Source organism: Lathamus discolor, chromosome 15 (assembly GCF_037157495.1).
Source record: "Lathamus discolor isolate bLatDis1 chromosome 15, bLatDis1.hap1, whole genome shotgun sequence".
NCBI lineage: Eukaryota > Metazoa > Chordata > Aves > Psittaciformes > Psittacidae > Lathamus > Lathamus discolor.
Genome location: NC_088898.1, coordinates 6,217,077 through 6,238,191, shown reverse-complemented (window position 1 = coordinate 6,238,191; position 21,115 = coordinate 6,217,077). Strand labels below are relative to the sequence as shown.

The window sequence follows — 21,115 nt, the reverse complement described above, 5'->3', positions numbered from 1 at the left end:
ACGGCTGCGGGGCTGCAGCAGGGATGGGGGCTCGGGGAGCCCGGCCACGCACAGCCAGTACGGCCACCCTGCGGGATGGACTGACAAGAGCCTCATGGAGCTCACCGAGGAGAGAACAGTGAGCAGCTGTGGCCAAGGAAGGCAACGGGATGCTTGCGAACATCAAGAACATCAGCAGCAGAGATAAAGCTGTCATTGTCCCCCTCTGCTCAGCGCTTGTGTGGCCATACCTGGAACCTGTGCTCAGTGTTGGACCTCGCTGTGTGATGTGGACAGGCTGGAGAGCGTCCAGAGAAGGGCCACGCTGGACACGTAGTGTTCAATGCACAACACGGCAGGGGGTTGGAACTGGATGATATTAAGGTCCTTTCCAACCCAGACCGTGCTGTGAGTCTATGCTGGCACATCTAGTGTGGGTCGTGCTTTGCCCCAAAAGGTCGGACCTTTCCAGACTGGTATCCTATGACTCCATGGCTCCTGGACCGGTGCTGGAGGAGGCTCCCTCCCGCAGCAATCCCAGCCCTGCGCAGTGCCGGGGCCCAGCAGCACCATATCCGATTCCCTGTCCCAAACACTGCAGCTGCCACACTTGGAAAGTCAAAGAGCTTGCGAACGGGATCAAACACCCGCGGGACCCATCCGCCTGCGCTGACCGCGACTTCAAAGGCGGCGCTGGGGCACCACAGCGATGCACAGGCACTGAAAGCCCCGCGGCTCTGCGGGACGTGCCCTGCCAAGGACGCGGGGAGCCCGCCCGGCTCCCCGGGCTGCTCTCCAGCCGGCGTTGGCCCGGGGCGACTGAGTCACCGCAGGAACGCGGGGCGTCACCGGGCGCGGGGCCGGCAGTCGCGCTCCGGGGGAGCCGGGCTCGGTGTCGCACGCAGCCCGGGGAGCAGCGCCGGGTGCCCGCACCCCGGCCCCCCATGGCCGAGCTCCGGTGAGGCCGCTCCGGCGGCAGCTCGGGCCGGGCCGGGGCGGAGCCTGGCGGCCGCCTCCGCCGCTCCCCGCCGCGGCTGACGTGGCCCGGGCGCGGGGCGGACATGGCGGACGGCAGCAGGCAGAGCAGGCTGGCGGCGGCCAAGAAGAAGGTGAGGGACCGGCGAGGGACGGGGCGGGCCGGGTTCTATGGGCACAGCGCGGCTCGGAGACGCAGGAAAGAGCGGGGCTGAGCCGGGCCCGGCCTCACCGCAGGGGCACGGGTTTGGGCCTGCTCCGGGCCGAGCCGCGCCGGAGCCGCCGGGAGCCCCCGCGGTGTCCGCAGCGGCGGCCGCCTGCCCGCCCGCAGCCCCGGGGAGGCGGCCGGGGAGAGGCCGGGCCTGCGCTGCTGCGGTGCGGTCCGGTGGTTTTCCCTCCCTGCCCCTTCTCTCCCTGCTCCTTCCCTTTCCCTCCATCCCAACCATTTTCCCTTATTTTCCCTTATTCCCCCTTATTGCCCGGCCGCTCGGCCCCGTCCGTCCCGGCGGGATGCGCCTGTGTCAAAGTCAGAGGAATGCTCAAGTGTCCTGGAGCAGTTGAGGCTTCCATTTTGAGATCCTCCCAATAATGGGATCCTTCCTATTTATTCCACCTCGACACCGGCCTGGCAGCGGGGGCAGGGGTTTGCCAGAGGCGGCAGGGGGCTGGTGCCAATGGGCTGTTTACATAAGCTGCGTTTGGGGCTTAGGTGTGCAGTAACACACCCCAAATGCCGTCAGTGCCATCAGGATCCACGTTCCGGCTTTGTCAGAGTGGCTTTGCCTGGGTGCAGGCGATAGGATTCAAAAATCGGCTGCAGATTGCTTCTCCCTTCATTCTGGTATTGCAGTGCCTGTGTTCATGTGTTATCTGCCCGTGGGGATTGTCATTTCCTTCCTGAAGTCCTCGATAGAGTGGAAGATCTTGCTCCCAGACCCTGCTTTCTCACTTTGCAATCAGGATTAGTCGCCCGTTTACGTTTTTGCTTATTCGTCCTAGTTATAACCCTGCCCCCCCCCCCCCCCCAAATACATCTCCTTTTAGTTGCAGTATCACGTTGTTTCCCAACAATATCGTTAGCTGTGTACAGAAGTTGAACGTTTACAACTCAGAGCCACTGTCATAAACCCATCACATTCGTTCTTGCTTCAGGCTTCTGTGGACGTGTCTTTTCTGACTCGCTGAAGAGCATTTCTCCTTACACTGGATCTGTCTTTTCACCCAGTGGCGTTTGGGTTGGGGGCTTTTTGTGACCTTACAGAAGGCGTAATTCTGTCTGGACTTCAGGGTATGCCTTTTTTCACAGCTTAAGGAATATCAGCAAAAGAACAACCCCGGAGCAACCACAGGGACAAAGAAAAAGCGCAAAACTAAAGAAGACAGTCGATCAGAGACTCCCCCCATCGACGACCAGCAGCCTCCAGAGAACGTGAGTGCTCATCCCTTCTCCCAGATCATTTCCCACCTCCTTGGTCTTTGGTTTTCCAAACAACATGGCTGGGAATGGGAAATGGTTATGGGGGTGTGATAGATGAATGGTGCAGGTGCCTGTGTGGCCAGGATGCTACAGCACTCCAACAACTACCCCTCCTGGAAGGTACACACTAGAGTCAGGGTACGTGCTGAAGCGGTGTCTGCTGTGGTCACAGAGCCCTGGGTGCATCCAGAGCTGCTGTTTTGAGGTGCATGCTCCAATGGAGGATGCTGGTTTCTTTGCCTGCCTTTGATTGACGTTTTCTCTCTCTCCTTTGCTGAGCCGTTTCTCTTACCCCTTTTCTTTCACCTCCTTTAGATTCAGAACATTCTGAAGGTGCTGGTGTCAGACCTTAACCGCTCCAATGGGGTAGCCATACCCACATTGGACAAGAGGAAGGTGAGGCAGTGCTCGTGTCCCTCGCAGTCACTCCCTCTCCCTACTGCATGCTTCGGGTTCTGTTTACACTGACCTCGAGTTCTTTGGATGGAGCCTTGTCCTGACCGTCAGTTGCTCGAGTTTTGTTGCTGTTTCTATTAACATGGAGCTCTTCATTACCATGCATTCCCATTGCTCATGCTTGTTTCCTTCTGGTTTGGGTCAAACTGAACGTGTGGAAAAGTGAACCTTGTCAAAAACTCTTCCTTGAGACAGCTGAGCTTTGAGGAGAACCGGGAATTTAGGGTGAGGCAATAAACTAAGGAAGAGGTGGTGTTTTCTTAGTCTGCATTGCTCCCATTCCGTGTGTCATTGCTTTCTTTCCCAGAGCCTTGGTTCTGAAGGGCATGTTTCTGCTCATCTCCAGGCAAAGCAGCTGCCCAGGGAAAACTTCCTAGTTATTCCAGCCAACCCGTTTTAAGACGGGCAGTGAAACTTGCACAGCTGATGTACAGTCTGGCAAGGACCACGGGTTTAAATATGTTTAGGCAGGAAGTCAGATACCTCAGGTCAAGTATTTGCAGGCTTTAGCGTCCTCACGTTCCCAGGCTTCTCCAGAGGAAAGGGCAGTACGTCAGTAAGAACAGAGATGTGTTCAGGAGCAAACGTAAATAAACAGCTTTAAAAAACCCCAACCTGTTTTCAGTTTGTTTAAATAAGGCTCCATTTGTGATAGAAACTCAGGGAAGTCAAACTGAGAAACCTGCAGGATGGAATGGAGTTAGCTCTGAATTGCCTTTGTATCCCTTTGCTCCTGACAACACAGCAGCTCTTCTGTCCAACACGTAGCGAACAGCAGGAAGTTCATCCAACTAGACCTTGCTTGTGTAGGGTGAGTGATGTGCAGACACCTTGCCAGCTTTGAGGGTGCTGGATGTGCCTGTCCAGCAGCACCAGGTGTGTGTTTTGATTGAATTGTCACTCGTGTCATGGCGAACTGCTCTCAGTTAATACTCCTAAGTTTTAGCTCAGAGACTTGTTTCACATTGGAGGGTGAGATGGAGATGGGTGGTCCTGTGCTGCTGCTGAGGTGGCCTTCCAGTGTCTGCAGCTTTAGTCCTGTTCTGCTATTAGAGAGTTTAGTACTCCTATTCATTCTTGTTTTCTCATTTCCCCTCCTCTCCCCACCTCCTTATCAGGGAGAGATATATTGTATCTGATTGGCTATTATGGAACTCGTGGATTTAGGAGTAATTTGAACAGTAATGTCTAACTGCAGTATGTAATGAAAGAAGGATTTCTCCTTCCAGTTGTCTTGTAAAAACCCTGAGTCAGGAAAATGCTGTTCAGAAACTCACTTGATGCTAATAGGGCAGAAAAGCTGCTGTTAGCATCTGAGCTGCTGCTGCCATTGGTGTCTTAATGAGAGGCAAAGCCCTCCCATCTCACCCACTTGAGCTCTCTTGGCTGTGAAACACAGAAAAACCAGCAAAATAGGAGCCTTTGTGTGAAAGCAAATGGATCCTACTATATGCTAAGCTGAGCAGAATTACTAACTTCTCCTTCCACATTACAGAACCTCACAATGCATGATTTAGTCTCTTGCTCCTAACTCTTCCTTTGTTTCCAACAAATTCAGCTGCTCCGATAGTTTGGGGCTTTTTGAAGGAATTATTTCTAAACTGCTTCTTGTGGAGGAAGAAGGGGTTCTTGTGGTCAAGGCACGTTACTGGTTGAAGCATTAAGCTAAGACAACATCTTGGTCAACAGAAATTGAGATGTACTGGGGAAGGGGTTCCTCCTGTCCACCTGATCTTATATATTGATGAGTGTCTGAACCAATAAAGGTGAAGTAACCTGTGGCTGGAAGAAGTAAGAGAATTCCTGACCTTCCTGCAAGCACCTCACATATATTGCTCCTTGAGAGCACAAGGATCTGTCCTGCTGGAAAGACATGGGGAGAATTCTGTTTGTTGCCCTCTGCAATCTTTCAGCTCATTGCTTTCATTAAGTCTCACTAAATGTCTTTGCTGTTCCCATATTCCCCTTGCTGCTTGATTCATGAGTGAAGTGCTGAGCAGGTAAACAAGGAATGCCAAGAGAGAGATTTCTTGTGTCCTGTGAAGTGCCAAGAAGGGAGTGACCTAAGTAAGAGGGAATTTGTTCAGATGGAATTGCAGAGAGCTGCAGTGTTTTGGTGGAGTTGAATGTTACAAGATTATCTCATTTGCTTTGTAGGGTTTTTAATGATGACTTAGCAGAGCTGGCTGATGAAATAAAACATCTAGATGCCATAAAACATCTGTGCATGTTTTAGGGGGCCTTTAGAGCTCTCTGATGCTGTACAAGGTAGATGAAATAGTCCAGTTTGGCTTGGTAGAGGTGTCATCAGATCCTCTTCATCCTCCCACGAAGGTTGGATGAGAACTTGCATCACTGTCCAGAAATAGTTTTTTGGCTCTTCCTTTTCCGTTTAGATTCTTGTAGTGATGGGATTCATAGCACCAGCAGGGCCACAGGCACCTGCTCCCAGCCACACCGACTTTGACCTGTTCAGAAATGTCCTGCTTCTAAACTTGTGGTTCATGACATGCTGCAGGTTTCACTGAGCTTGAGACAGAGCCTTTGAGTTTGACCAACCCAGTTTCCAGGTAGTCACTAACCTGTTCTTTCCCATCTTAATTTGCATACAGTTATCCGTGTTTTCCCCAGACGCATCCTAAAGACAGTGCTTTTCAAGGCAGAGTGACAGCCATCTGGCTGTGCCCTCACTTGCTTTTTGGGGGATCCTTTGCAGTAAATCTAGTGTGTGAACTTAGACCTGGAGGATATTATTATCACAGAATCATTCAGGTTGGAAGGGACCTCAGAAGATCATCTGGTCCAACCTTTTGCAGGAAAGGAAGTCAGTATTAGGTATCATTGCCTGTGTTAAAGGAGTTTGATTATGGGACACTGGCTCTGAGAGGGCTCACGTCTAGGACAGTGTTTGTGGGTTGATGCAGTCACCTCTTCGCTCTGGGGAGAACACAGATTCCCTTCCATATGTTTCCTAATGGTTGATGGCTCACATCTGTTTAGTTGTCACAGGCAGATCACAAGGTGATGTGTTCACGTGTGGTGTTGTTCACTGTGCATGAAGGCTGTAATTCCTGTATGTGTTTTGTGACAGGCATACTTTGACAGTGATGTTGCCACTCGTAATGCTGAACAGCTTGCTACCGATGTCCCTGTGCTATCTAACAGCAACAGCCTACCTAGTTGTGGTTCTGTTCTGCCTGCTCCTGGGAGCATGCAGCTGACACAGGTTTGTGAATTACCCTGACTATCGCCACTGAGCCGTGGTTAGAAATACCACTTCTTGTTTTGAGGAAGATGATCTTCATAAATATGACATGACTAGCTTAGATTTTCTGCTGTTAAAAATACTACGTCCTGCACTCCCCATCCCATCATCATCTGTCTGTGAGAGCAGAGAGAGTACTAGCACACACATGCCCCTGCAGCTTCCAAAGCTGTTTTCCTTCCTGTTCTCTCCTATTTCATTAGCAGAAAGTACCCTTAATAAGACAGAAGGTCTCCAGTCAGCTCAATCTGTGTTTCCTTTCACTACTTAAAGATGCGGTTGAAGGTTTTTCTAGCAAAGCAAAGTGTTGATTATGCTGATAAATAGTAACAGCAAACAGAGAGCCTGGAACACTGAAGTTTCTCTGTTCCAAGAAACCCAGGCTCACACCACTCAGACATTATGTGTAAGCCAGAACTGAGTTGGTGGCTTGAAGCTCATCTTCCTTTGGGAAGCAGTAATTACAGATGTAATCAGGTGTCAGTGACACATTCATGAGTGTGACTCCCATCTTCTTTTACAGGCTTGTAAGTTTTTGTGCTTCAATCCACAGGTTCATGACACTGAGGATCATAAAAATGCTTTGGATGAGAACAGGTGAGTGTCTGTGTTTATCAGTTCTGCAACAGGACCCCAACACATTAAAGTCTGATTGCTCCCCAGTGCTGACATGACTTGGGCTGTTCTTTGGGAAACCCTTTCATTTCATTTCCTTGTTCCCAGGTCTTTCTCCTCAACAGAAAGTCTCCGGCAGTTGTCAGAACAACTCAATGGCCTCGTTTCTCAGGTATGGCCTCATTTGATCCATTTGTCCTATTAATTCTCTTGATGTTTGATGTGGAGCTTTGAGCAGTCAGCTCAAGAAAACACTCTTCAGTCCCAGAGGTGTGTTCAGTCATCCTGCTAAAAAGTATCAGATTTAAGCACTGAGAAGCAAAAAATCCTGTTTTAGGAATGTAAAGTTTCAGCAGTAGGAAGAAAAGCCAGAGTGGGATGAATGAACAGTATGTATTCATGGAGAGAGATATTCTTGATTCAGTAGAAAAGAATTTGAATTCAATCTGCGTAATTCTTATCAGCTTGTCACAGGGGGAGACTGCATGTGTCCTTAGCTAGGAAAGTATGCTTCCTGTGCCTGTGTGTGGTAATATGAAGGGAAAGGTGCTATAAGAAGTATTACTGTGATAGTCAGTAGTGATTTGTTGCCTAGAGGAATAAAACTGACTTACTTGACTGGTTTGTTTCTAGTCTACATCGTATGTGAATGGTGAAAGTGCTGTTTCTTCCACAAACATTAAGGAAATGGAAGTAAGTTCTCAGTTTATCTTTTCTCTTCTTCCTTCTTATTTGCTACTGTTGATCTCTTATTGTGACTCTGTACTTAGAGCAGTGCCAATGAGACCTGACTGCACACTTCACAGACACCATTGTCAAGTGTGGGCCTGTACTGTGATTGGGTAGTTGTGATCTACAGTAAGAGATGGGTACTGGAGGTGTTTGCAGTTTGGGGACTGGGGATAATCCACCTTCCTTGCAACCACAGTTCTCATTTTTGATTCACTTTTATGTCAAAATGAAGCTTCAGCAGAAATGGATAAAAAATACCAAAGTGTGATAATGATTTAATTTTCTGTCCTTTTTAATGATTGCTTTTTTCCTCCCCTCCTCCTTTTCTGCTCCTTCCTTTTTCTCGTGTTTGCATGTGCCCGTCAGACACGTTACCAGGAGCTGGCAGTAGCCCTGGATTCCAGCAATCTAACTAACAAACAGCTCGTTACAAAGATAGAGGAATTGGTAAGAAACAATCCAACCCACCAGTTTGCCGTTGTCTTTGCTGCTCCTCCCTGCTCTCTGGGTGTCTGCAAGGTTACGGGTTCTCTCATGGTGCCACAAGGAAAGCTGCTTACACAGCACTTTGTAAGGAACAAAGTGCTTAGACCAAAGCATCCTGATAAACCAGGGATTTCTGGTCCAAATCCCTGAAGTACAGACTTCTGGTGCTGGCAGCAGTGGGGAAACCTGTTTCTGCAGGTGGTGATACTGTTCTAAATTTATCAGCAGAGTGGGAGCAATAGGTCTAAGAGAGAGCCTGGGGCTGGTTGCTGGTCATAGCCTCAGCTTCCCTTGGCACAATGAATGAACTGCTTTGTCCTGTGGCCTGCATGGGTTCCTGCTGCTGCTTTTCAGCCTTGGGCTTTAACACTGCAAGAAATGCAGCTCAATGGACATGTATGGTCTGAAAAGAGCTTTACCCCATTTTCTTCCTCCCTAAACTACACTTTTCCTGAAGCTCAGCATTTCCCAGTGTACCCCGTGAGCACTCTTGGTTTATTTTTGGTTTCGTGTTGTTTTTGTTCCGTTGCTTCTTTTTGTCTTTTAGCTGGGCTGCAGAGGTACCTGGTATAGTGCACTGCCCACCCAAGATTCTGCTTCTTTGCCTGGAATGATGTAGGCCCTTTGCTTTTCCTTGCTTGTGTTGTGCATGGGCATTGCTAGAACCAAACCCTCTGACTCATTACCCTTCCATCTGCAGTCATGTTTCAAAATTCACTGAAGTGGTAGCAGTAAAGAAGGTGTTTGGCCAATGTTCATTCTGCGGGAAGGGAAAAAAGTACCAATTCTGTACTATCTGTGAGAAAACTGCCAGGGGGACAACAGCAGCAAACAGAGCAGCACAGTTTGTGTGGCAGCCTGGGCAGGCAGCTGCTGCTCTGGGCTCCTTCACTTCGTATCTAAAGATGCACTATGTGTGGTCCACAAACCTCTAAATACTTCACCCATGAGGTTGAAATGGGATAGGACAGAATTAGCCCTTTTCCTTACATTTGGCTTCAGTGCTCTCTTGTACCACCTTTGGCAGAAGCCTGCCAATGTAAGTGTGGCTCTGCGTGATTCAAAGGCCAGTTGAAGTGGGATAAAGGTCTAGAGACTCAGCTAAAGGAAAAAAATGAGGTTTATTTTTTTGGGGTTTGGGTTTTTTCTAAGCATTTTTGGTGATCATCATAATACACCAGGATTACTACGATGAATTGCATCCGTGTGGGATGCAGTTTAACTGAAGTTGGTGGATGCTCAGATATAAACATACAGGGGTTTCAGTAGTGCTGTTGGAGTAGAACTGTGGTAATGTACTGAGCAATGAAAAACATATCTGGCATATAAAGTGTTTTAGTGAAGGGAGCCCCAAATCTGTTACTTTTTTAGCCAAGATGATGTTCCCAGTCTTGTACAGAAAGGATAATGGAAATTCTGTTTGCATTCATTGGGCATGTGTCCTACTTCGTTGAAGTGAAAATGTGTTTCAGCAATATGAGAATATTTGCCCTTAATACATCAATTGTCTTCCATAGAAACAGCAGAACGAAGAAGCAGTGAATCAGCTGGAGAAGGTAAAGTGTGTCCTATTTTTGGGTACATACAGAAATAGGTGTCTGTTTCTCTGAGGAGTAAAAAGCACAGTGAACTGTGGCACAGGTATGTGTCATCTCATCTTACGTTACATTCAGTTTCATCTGTAGCATAGGGTTGAATATTTTGACTTCATGAGCTAGGCCTGGCAGGTACCGTTCTTATTTTGACAAAAGCTCATATTTAAAAGCTCAAGCATTGGAGGAGCACAGTGGAGGCAGGAGATCACAGTTTAGGTCTGTGCCAGGAGCTTGCATTCCAGACACTGCCGCAGTTGTGCCAGCAGTGACTGCACTGTGCTGTCGTCGCTGTTCCAGGGTGGATAAATAATGAAGTAGTTCAAATGATGGAAGACTGAAGCACGTCTTTAGAAGTCCTGGTATCATTTAGATGCTGGAAGTACTACCAGTGAGTCACTGCTTTTGTAGTCTGACATAAACCAACAAGGGTTAACTGGTTACATGTTTGTGGTGTTTGTTTCTACAGGAAAAGAAGGAGTTTGAACAGAAGTTTTCTAAGGAGCAAGCAGCACTGAGGGAACAGCTCCAGGTAAGACAGAGCCTCTATTACAGTAGTATTACCTGGCTTCTGCTGTTTTCTGCATTACTGACCACTCATAGTCTTTATTCTGGGAGCCATGAGTCCATTCCTTCAGGAAAAGTGGGAGAGTCAGTGAGCCAGACTGCTTAACTGCAAGAGTTCTTTACTGAATTATCCTTTTGTGGCAACAGTGATGTTGCAGTTACAAGCAAAGAAGCTTTGCGCTGAGCTGTTTTTTCTTTCCTAAAGGTTCATATCCAGACAATTGGAATTCTGGTTTCTGAGAAGTCTGAGTTGCAGACAGCCCTTGGACATACTCAGCAAGCAGCGCGGCAGAAATCAGGTAATTGAGTGTGAGTGCTCCAGCTCGTGCTGGTGCTTAAACTGTGGATGTCAAGTCCCAGGCATGATAGCTGCTGGCAGGCAGCTCACAGCACTCCTTAATGAGCAATAGTTGGCACCGTCACTGCTTCTGTCATCATGGCTGCCCCCAAATGGGAGCATGTTGAGTCCATGGCAGTTGAGGTTCTTTTGTGCATCACTAAAGCCTTGTCAGCCCTGTTTGGGCCTGGTGACTACCCCAGACTGTTCCTTTCTGACTTCTGTTGCTTTTAAACCTTAGTTCCCTTTTCTCTGCCCGTCCTCCCACACAGCTGTCATGTTAATGTAGGTTTTACCCAAGCCTTTCATTCTGAACTAGATTTGAGTAGTTTATTCTATTAGGAAACCCCCCAGATAGCATATTATCTATTGTTCTGCAAAGGAAGTTTCATTATCTTCCTCTAAAAGTGAGGAAGGCATTCAAGAACTTTGCTGCCCAGAGCTGCTATTGAATCACCTGTAGAGCCAGGAGTGGAACCAGGTCCACTGATTTACAAAGCTCTGTGCTGCCTTAAGAGTCTGTTGACAAAGTAGAAGGTGCTGTTCAGCCAGTTCCAAAGAGCTCTTTGTGATCTAGTCTCAACTGCCTCTGCTCTGACTTGTTCAGGAGAAGCTGAAAGCCTTGCTGCTCGTTTACATTCATCTCGCCAGAGGGTATCGGAGCTGGAACGTACTTTGTCCTCCATCTCTATGCAGCAGAAACAGTCAGAGAAGGTAAGAGTCACCTCTGTTTATGCTTAACCAGCAGTTCTACCGTTGGCTATTTGCTTGTCATTACACTACTGCAAAGTCTGTCATCCCTACTTAGAGAAGAGGCAGAAATTAACCTTGTATAGCCCTGCACTCTCCATGATCAAGGCAAACTTCATGCAGGTTTTTGTGACCACTAATCATACGGTCGAGTTGCTGTCTTCAGATGTGATACCGTACTTCATTAGTCTCACCAGCTCCACACAACAGAAGCCTCACTGAGACCTTGTCCCAGGAGGGTCTCCATCAAACAGACACTTTACTATTGATATTAATGCAGAAGCTTGCAGAAATAACCTCATGTTCATTTATCAGCATCACACTTGAAAGGACTGAGCAGACTTATTCCTGACAAACTCAGGAGGTTCTAAGCAAATCTGATATGAGGATTTTGTCAAAGTTACGACCTTTTCCACTTGAGCTGATCTGCTAAAGGTGAAATGAAATTATCTGCTTGGCTAAAGTCTGGACATGAATCAGTAATTCATTTTTTCTTCAGCATAACAAAGAGTTGGTGAAGGAGCGAGACAACCTGAAGCTGGAACTGTACAAACAAAGGTAAGTCCATTCTGCTCTTAGCTGCAGAGTAACACTACACAGTAGAGCCACAAAACATGACAAGGGGCATGGAGCATGAGTGGGAACCTCATTTAAAAAGTCATTAGATAGGATGTTCCTGTGACTCTTAACTGCTATGAGAAACTGGATTGTAAATTGATGACATGGACATCAACAGAGCCATAGTACATAGAATGACGCCACTTTATTATTGTGTTTGCTTGCTTCAGCAAAAGTAGTGAGGAAATAAAGCAGCAGAATTCAGAGCTGTCAGAGCAAGTTCACTCACTGATTTCCAAGAACTCAGCTATGAAGTTGGATATGGAGGATTTGCATAAGAAACTGGAAATGGCTGAACTGATGATTCAACAGGTAACCACAGTACTTCTGGAATGGGAGGGTAGATCACCCTAATCATGGTAAGATCTTGCTTCTGACAGTGGGGGCAAGACTGAAGTCTGGTTTTCAAAGGAAGGTACAAAATCTCATCTTAGTAAAAACATCCTCTATTAAAAGCACACATCTTAGTAAACATCCTCTTAGTAAAAGGCTTTCAGTGAGGCCTCTGAGGAACAGAAACTCTGTATTCTAAGGAGCTGGAGTAGTAGCTTGAGAGATATTGTGATAGTGGTCTGCTAAAAGAATGATACAGAATATGAGAAGGTGATCGAACAGAAGTGTGAACACAAGGTGACCTTTCCTGCTTGGATCTATTCAGCATTTTGGTTACTCAGCTGTTGCAGTTTCATTGAGGAACCAGCTGAGTAGGGGTCGTGTCTGTACCTATCTAGCAGAGGAAGGCGAATTGGACAATGGCAACTTGAAGGTCAGCTGGGGAAAGTTAAGAGAAGCAGCCAGTTAGGGAATGAATGCATGAGGCCAGCTGGTAGCCGTGCAGAGAGCAGCCTGCTGCTAAGGTGAGCCTGCGAGGGAAGAAAGGGCTGTTATTTTTTTCCCCAGACAGTGGCCCAAGTTACCCTTGAAATAAAGCCAAGTGCTGCTCTTCAGGGTACTGTATGTCAGCTGAGCCAGCCTTGCTGCTGAGTCCACTGGCGTGTTCCAGACATTGGCTTTGAATTCCTGACATGTTTGACAACTTTTAAGGTCACCGGCTTTTCTACCGTCTGATGTGGCTGTGTAATACAGACTCTTTGAAATGCATAGAGGTGCTGAGCCCAATTGTTGGATTAAAGGCTATTTTCTTAATTAAAAATAGTAAAACTGGTAGGAAGGAGCTGCCCAGTTCAGTCTGGTTTAACAGGGCTAAAACCTAAGCTTTATGATTTTAATTCCCCTTTATTCTTTCATTGAACTTCACTGTGAGTTGGAGCACTTTAAAGACGTGTAGCAGGTTACAACACGGATCATGTGGCAGGTTACTGTCAGGGGAAGGGCAAAGCAGAAACTGAGTATTAATATTTTGCCCTAACTTTGTGGGGTTTTTTGGCAGTTCTCAAGTCAGGCAGGGAGTCTGGATGCAAACCAGCACTTGCAGATGGCACTGGAGGAGAAGGCGAGCCTGGAAGCCCAGGTTGCTCAGGTAAGAGATTTGTATTAAATATGGTCCAGATCTTCAATGAAGTTTGTGTGGCAGAAGATTCACAGGGATTGTCTACTTAAGGGATGAAGCCTGAGCTTTGCATTAACACTGGTTCTTCAGGCTTTATCCCTTAAGCAGTCACTGCCTAATTTATTTTGCTAATGCAGTTTTCTTTGGGTTTTACTGTGTTTTGAACAGCTCTCAGAGTCACTTCAGCAGCTCCAGGCAGAAAGAGATCAGTATGTAGAGAAACTGAAGGAGGAGCAGAGCATTTGGCAGCAGCGGGTACAGCAGCTCTCTGAGCAGGTAACATCAGGGGCAGCATCACGGCTGCTTTTGACAAACACAGGAGTGAAGCACCATGAACTTTGTTTTAACCTCCTCTCATGTGGCCTTGCAGGTTCACACAATGGCAGAGGAGAAGGAGAAGCATATGGCCCAAATTCGGGAGCTGGAAGCCAACGTGACAGAGCTGTTGAGCAAATCAGGTAGGGCTTCCAAAGTGGGGCTTCACATCGCAGAGTGCCAGCTGGTTCACCGTCCCCTCTGTGCATGAGATACAAGTAGGTCTGAAGCTGTGAAGGCAGCTGAAAGCCTGGTGACCATAAGGAACCTTCCATCCTAGCAAACAGCAAGTGAACTACTTCAGCTAATGACTGTTCGTGTCTTTAGTATCTGCCTAACTGTACTGTCAGCTTCTCTGGCTCAGGAGTTTGGGAAGGCAGGATGCTGGCAGGACGTTCTTGCTAGGGCTGTGAGGGAGTCGGCAGGATGCTGTGCTTGGTTTTCGGGTAGTTTTGCTCCTTTGTTCCCCTCGGTGCCCTGCAGTGAGGATTGGGTACTGCAGGAGGTGATACCTTCTGGGTCATAGAGCCCTATAGGTTGGGGTATGGTTTGTGTATGTAATAGTGATGTGTATTACACAAGGATTTAGCCCTTTGACAGAGCTGCTTTTGATTCCATTTCCATAGCAGTTAAGCCCATGGATATTGAACCTTCATCACCAGAAAGGCCCACAGCAGCTGAGCTGAGTCTGCAGGAAGAGATCCAGCGGCTGCAGCAAGAGAAGGAGGAACTGCATGGGCAGTACCAGGCCCAGGTCCGGGACAACGAGCAGCTGAGCCACCTCAACAGGGAGCAGGAGGAGCGGCTGCTGGAGCTGGAGAAGGCTGTGCAGCGCTACAACGAGGAGTCTGTGGACAGGCAACAGATCCTGGAGGACATGCAGAGTGACAAGGCCACAATCAGCAGGGCACTGAGCCAGAATCGGGACCTGAAGGAGCAGCTGGCTGAGCTGCAGAATGGGTTTGTCAAACTGGTACGTCTCTTCTCTGCATCTCTTCCTGCTGCTTCCCTCACTAGTGCAATCCTTCTGTAGCACAGATGCAGAAACCTGGCAGAAGTGTTATCCATCTCTTGTCCTCTGAGACTATGGATGCTCCATCTTCTGTGATATATATTGCCATGCCAGGAGGTTCCCTGTCATTCCTTACTCCCTCAGGTGCTTTGGCAAATGAACCAGTATCTGTCCAGAGCAGTTTCCTTCTCCCCCTCATCCCCTGGCAGTCAGGCTGTTTCTTTCCCTCAGTATCCTCCCGCGCTTTCGCCATTGAAGATTCCCATTTTCTGTTCCCTGCATTTGCCCATGAGGAAGTTCTCAGCAATCTTCCCTCCTGCTGCTGTCACTCTTACTCCCTTTGGGGCCCTGGCAAGCTGACACATGGTCTAGCTGCTTTTTCTTTAGTTCCTTCTGAACTCTTCTTGGTTTTGATTGTCTGTTGCTCTGTTTGGGATATTCATACAACCCATCTGTTTGGAGCTGACAGGCTGTGTGATGTGCCAGGCCTCCTCTTGGCACCATCCCAGCACCCATTCCCCTGGCTCTTTCCTCACTCTCCTCCCATCTTCTGAACCTTTCTGTAAGTTATTTACTGTCCTGAACAGTCCATTTATGGCCCTTAGTTACACCCAGGGTAACTCAGGGGGTGGCACCCTGTTGTACTGGGAATGAACGTGGTTTACTGAGCGTCTGTGTTTATGGTGGTTGGGGCGGCTTCTTTATACAGTGGTATTTGTCTTGCAGACAAATGAAAACATGGAGATTACCAGTGCCCTACAGTCAGAGCAACATGTAAAGAAAGAGCTGGCCAAGAAGCTTGGGCAGCTGCAGGAGAACCTGGGAGACCTCAAAGAGACGGTAAGGGACAGGCGGGGATGGCAGGGCAGGTACTGCAGTGGTTTATGCAAACTGCTGGCAACTTCCCAGACTTTGATGGAAGGGTGGAAATTGGGATTGTAAGGATCAAGCTGGGAGCCTCCCCCTGTCGTCTGCTGTCTGATGTGGGGGACCAGCATGTGGGGCAGATGGTGGCTGCCTGCCTGGTTGGTGGCTTTGGGGCGCTGTTGACAGTTTGCACATGTCACACGGATCAGCTTTTCTGGCAGAAATGGTTTGATGTGATGGGTTTGTGTTGTTTTGTTAGCTGGAGCTGAAAACACAGGAGGCTCAGGGTCTGCAGGAGCAGCGGGACCTCTACTACAGCCACTTACAGCAGTACGCTGTGGCCTACCAGCAGCTGTCTGCTGAGAAGGAGGAACTGCACAAACAGTACTTGCTCCAGACACAGCTTATGGATCGGCTACAGCACGAGGAGGTTCAGGGGAAGGTGACAGTGGAAATGCACCTGAAGGAGCTGCAGCAGACCAAGGTAACAGTGAAAAGGGGAAGTGGAAAGATGGGAGGAAACATGCTTAATTACATTAAGTATTCATTAAGGGGAAGGTTGGACCAGATGATCTTTTGCAGTCCCTTCCAACCTGTTCTGTGGTTACAGCCTGTACAATACAGGTGGACTGATAAATGTCTGGAGCAGAAGCACTGCCTTTGTGTGTGTGCGTGTGGTGCTGCTGCCTGAAGATGCAGTGACTGTTCACAGTCTGGCTTGTGCAAGCTTCAGTGACCTGCTTCTCTCTTGCAGGAAAATCTGGAAGCTGTAGCTAAGGAAAACAAGGAGCTGCAGGCACAGATCAGTCAGCTAGCAGCAGACCTGGATGGCAGGATTTTGCACCGGTTAGAGGGTGAGTAGCTGCAGCTGGTCTTCAGGGAGGAGATGGAGCTGAGCTCTCTGGCTTAGTACCTCCTTGTTCACCCTCCTCCTTCACAGGAGATGGAGTTGAAAGTGAAGCAATGACTGAAGAAATCCCCAAATCTTCATTTGTGATCCCAGAGAAGTTTGAAAGCCATGAAGAAATGGTGAGTCCTAATGGGCAGAAAAGCCTTTGGGTTTAGTTCTACACAAACATCTAGAAAAGGCGGCAGGAGAGAGGTTCCATTGGGTGTATGGAGCAGGCTGTTTGTCAGCTGTGATCCCTTCCAGCTGAGGCACAGTAATGAGGGAAGTTTAACAGCTCCTTGTGCGTAGTAGCAACAACCCCAAGACTCCTGCAGCATCCTTGCAAGAGAGGTTGGAAGTCTGGCAGTGGCTTTAATTCTGAGACAACTCAGCTGGCAGAGTGCTCTGTAATGATGATGATGATGTTCTCTTTAGTCTGGAAGGCATTTGGAAATGGTGTTGAACATAAAATAGTCATATTTGGAAAAGACTGTGATCAAACACGTGTTGTCATGGCAGCTGGTGTTTAACCTGCATATTGGTACTACATGGGAATGACAAAGACTGCAGTAGTTGTTGCTGGTTTAGCTCCAGGGCAGTAACTTAGTACTTTGGTTTCATACCCATAAATAAAAGGGGGTCAACTGTTACTGTGCTTGTCCTGAGCTGCTCTGCTGATCGTGCTTCACACGGGAGTAGCGCTGCCATGCATGATCTGGGATTCTTTGTAGGTCGATTTCTTGACATCAACCATGTCCCAAGTGGAGAAGGAGCGAGAAGATCTGAGGCAGCAGCTGGCTGCTCAGAGGCAGCAGTGCAGAGGCCTCCTGCAGCAAATAGCAGCTCTCAGGCAGGAGCAGCAACATCACGTCCTGCTGGGTGGAGGTAAAAACTTGGGGACAGTGTGGACACCAAGGCGTGCCTTGGCCAGCTGCCTCACTGAAACAGGGCTACAGGCTTTGTGAGTGCCTCACGTCTTAGGAGCAACTGTAAATTCCACATGTCCCTTCTAGGTTCCTCTATGGATACCGTTCCAGTGGAGGTTCACGAGGCTTTGAAAACTGCCATGGAGAAACTACAGGTAAGCAAAGGGTCTCCTCTTTCAGCCCTGCTGTGCTGCTCAGTGAGTCTTTGATCCAGGGTCAGACTCTCTTACAGCACACACAGACAAGTTTCAGGGGAATAAGTAGCAGATATGCCATAATAATAAGCTGCTTCCTGAAATGCTGCTCACTGCTGGTCTCATGCAGGTAAGCTTTAGTAGTAACTCCTCTCCCCGCGTCATCCCCAGACTATAAGGGCCCGACACTGACCTGTGACCTTCTTCTAAAGCAATCACTGAAAACCAAACTGAGTATCTTCACCCTACTGGGCTGAAGCAGCTGCTCTGCAGCCTTGGCACTGAGCATGACCAGAGCTGTGCTGTCCCAGCAGTGAGAAGGTTAAAAGGCTCTTTGGTCCAGCAGTCCTTCTGCTTCCTGAAATGCAGAGGTGCTGGTTTACCCCTTCTCCAGCTCTACCCCTCTCTACAACTTGTCTCCAATGCGATGCTAAAAAGGAGCAAAAGCAGCGGGATTTGTTCCCTAGGCTCAGACCAGTGTGAAGGGAGGGTGTTGTCTCTAACACAGATTCTCTGTATGTGAGCAGCTGAGGTGATTGATACCGATTTGTGTGTTCAGTTCCGCTTCACAGACCTGATGCATGAGAAGGCTGATATGAAGGAGCGGCTAGAGGAGTTGGAGCATCGCTGCATCCAGCTCTCTGGCGAAACAGACACCATTGGTATGTTTAGGCAACACCAGCACAAGCTAAAGCTTCCTCAGTGTGTTAGGTATTTGGGGAGGAGGAATTCCCCAGCAGCCTTTGGAGCTGGAGGCCTCCAACTACCAACCAGTTCAGGTCTCTATTGCTGCCTGACTAGTCTGGATCCCCATGCCACCTAATTCTATGCTTACTGTAAGGCTTGTACCCAAATCTTGCTAACACTCCTTATGCTTCCCTTGTATTCCAGGGGAGTACATCGCATTGTACCAGAGTCAAAGGGCTATCCTCAAACAGCGACACCAGGAGAAGGAGGAGTATATCAGCAGATTGGCTCAGGATAAGGAAGAGATGAAGGCAAGGAATCTTTTTCTATAGCACTACTCTAAGCAGGGCAGGCCTAGGGAGTGTTTGCACAGTCCAAACCTTTGTGTGTTCTTCTTCAGCTGGCTTTAACTTGGAAGCTACTTATTCTGTGACAGAGGCAAGACTACAAACTGTAGTAGTGTTCGTGTGTGCATGTTTCATAGGCTTTCCTTTCCTTTGGTACAGGTGAAACTACTGGAACTACAGGATTTAGTGATGCGTGTGGTCAGGGAAAGAAATGAATGGTACAGCAAGTATGTAGCAGCTGCTCAAAACCCAGAGCTGTTGGCAAGCCAGGCTGAAGGTGTATCACCAGTGGAGAGGCGCATTGAACTGAACGCTACTGATGGAGAAGGTAAGGTGGAGCCAGGACAAGGTGGGTAAAGTGGAACAACCCGGGGTCCCAGTGTTGGGCACAGATGGGAAGAGCTTCCTGCCTTGTCTGTGTTCCTTACAGGGCTACGAGATGTGAATTTATCAGATGAAATGGAACAAGAAGCTGCGGCTCTGCACCAATCCGGTTTCTCCCCCATTGACAGTAAAGCTACTCAGCCAAGCCAGGAGGACTCCACTGCAAAGCAAATCATGCAGCTTCTCAGAGAAATCCAGAACCCTCAGGAGAGGCTGAGCTCCCTGCTGGAGAACCCCTGCATTCCCTTCTTCTACCGTGCAGATGAGAACGATGAGGTCAAAATCATGGTAGTTTAAGAGGTGCTAAACCTTATTCACAGCAGTTTTCTATGAGCCTGAAAGGACTTAACTGACTTGTACGTGCCCATACCTCTGCTCAGTGCCCTTGGTCAGAACAGATGCTTAAAGACATCAGGAAAGAGGGATTGTATCAGCCAGAACTTGAGCATAAGCCCTCATCTTCCCTTTCTTCTGTTACTTGGTGTGCTTGGAGCTCAAACTAACCTTGGGAGGCAGCTGGTGCTGGCGCTTGGCCAGGGAAAGGGACTTCCATGACTTGGGGCAAATGACTGAATCCCTTGTGCTGGACTCTGGTGCCAGCAGCCAGCTTTACAGCCGCAGTTCTGATCCACCACTCATGAGTGTCATCAGCCTAGTCCCTTCCAGGGCTCCCAAAGTAACTAACTTATTCTGGTAATGAACTCTTTGGACTTTAAACAGGTTATTTCTGTTTCATACTATGTATCTTAAACTTCCCTCTATCTTCTGCAGCCTGCCTCTTGCAACTGTATTTGAAACCAGCCTTGAACAGCCAACAGGTAGAGGCTCCTGGCTGTTTCCAGTGCTAGGGTGAGGACCCAGGGTTGCCTTTTGAGTCTTTTTGGTTACTTGACAAAGCTTTATGTGATTCTTGGGAGTGGGGTGGAAATGTAACTGCACTTTGAAGGATGTGTTTCACTTGTATGTGTCTGAAGGTTTTATTTATTTTAAAAATGGGAGAAATAAGTAAAAGGAAGCCACTTAATAAACATGCTTTGTTTTGAATTTCTGGACTCCAGGAGTTCTACTTCTTCATCCCTTAACTTTCCTCTTCTCCCAGTTGGGAAAGGAGTGCATTAAGTGGGTGGCCCGTGTTTAAGTACCTGGGACATACATCAGCAACAGCACTGCCTTGAAGCTGTAGCCCCAAGTCTAAAGAGCAAACAACCCATGGAGGAGAAGGAAACCCTGAAGCAGCAGCAAAGCCAATGCCCTGCGTGTACAAAGGAATATCTTGCAACCGCATCTGCCTCCCAGGCAGGAACTGCCTGTTTCTTAGTCAGGTTAGTTCCAACAACAGAGTTTCAAGGAATATTGCAGGGGAGGTTTAAGGGACCCACCATCATTGCATGTGTCTGGAAAAGCACACACCTTGTCCTGTTAACCTGTCCATGAGATAGAAGTACAGGAACATGGTTTTTGGACTTGTCCAGCATGGTACAGAGAGTTTGTCTTTCCCAATGGTTCATCCTGCTGTTTCCATACACAACTGAAAAAGCATTCACAGAACAACATGCCCTTCCCTGCAAACCCACCAGGGGAAAATGGACCCTGGTTTTTGACCTCCTATCATGTGAATGGCAGTAGTGGTGTCTGTTAACTAGGACAACAGAAGTGATGTGGGCTCCATGCTCCTGGCTGTGGGTCTCTGTCCACAGTATATCTGTAAAACACTGTACATTCCTTGGAGAGAGACTGAGCCTTCTGCAGTGTTGAGGCCTGCCCAGGTTATTCATAAATCTGTACCACAACTAATGGGGGTAGGGCTATGACTTAATACAGAGCATTATTATAAATGGAATAACTATTTACTGGGTGTTCTACTGTAGTAGGGGGAAAGAACCAAGACCAGTGAGGAAGGTCTGTGGTCTCTTGCACAGGTCATTTAAACATGTTAGCAATTTGCTTTCTGAATACACTTCCTCAGCTGGGCACTAGCTTGCTTTTGCACAGATCCCCTTGAAATCTGGCCAGGAAAAGAAAGTGAAGAATGAATTCTTCATTAAAAAAAAAAAAAACCAAACCCAACACCCTGCCCTGGCAGTGATGCCCCTTTTCTCTGAGCTTTCATGAGTGTTGTTCTGGAGCCAAAGTGT

At 48.1% G+C, this 21,115-nt stretch overlaps 1 protein-coding gene across 5 annotated transcripts; it reads left to right on the top strand.

Moving 5' to 3' along the window:
- Positions 1 to 846: 846 nt before the first annotated feature.
- Positions 847 to 20,024, top strand: GOLGA2 (golgin A2). Of its 5 annotated transcripts, none has more exons than XM_065695712.1 (28): positions 847 to 1,088; positions 2,261 to 2,383; positions 2,747 to 2,827; positions 5,979 to 6,113; positions 6,706 to 6,749; positions 6,876 to 6,939; positions 7,401 to 7,460; positions 7,866 to 7,946; positions 9,503 to 9,541; positions 10,047 to 10,109; positions 10,350 to 10,443; positions 11,089 to 11,195; positions 11,731 to 11,789; positions 12,020 to 12,161; positions 13,240 to 13,329; positions 13,528 to 13,635; positions 13,730 to 13,817; positions 14,304 to 14,647; positions 15,413 to 15,526; positions 15,813 to 16,037; positions 16,308 to 16,407; positions 16,494 to 16,582; positions 17,174 to 17,327; positions 17,456 to 17,523; positions 18,122 to 18,224; positions 18,454 to 18,560; positions 18,756 to 18,924; positions 19,027 to 20,024. In XM_065695712.1, the coding sequence occupies exons 1-28, from the start codon at positions 1,041 to 1,043 to the stop codon at positions 19,275 to 19,277; spliced, it is 3,150 nt and encodes a 1,049-aa protein (XP_065551784.1). In that variant the 5' UTR covers positions 847 to 1,040; the 3' UTR covers positions 19,278 to 20,024. The 5 variants fall into 5 exon arrangements, with proteins under 5 accessions (XP_065551784.1, XP_065551783.1, XP_065551787.1 ...); XM_065695711.1 differs by having other exon boundaries at positions 848 to 1,088; positions 14,301 to 14,647; XM_065695715.1 differs by lacking the exon at positions 7,866 to 7,946 and having other exon boundaries at positions 848 to 1,088.
- The last annotated feature ends 1,091 nt before the right edge of the window (positions 20,025 to 21,115 follow it).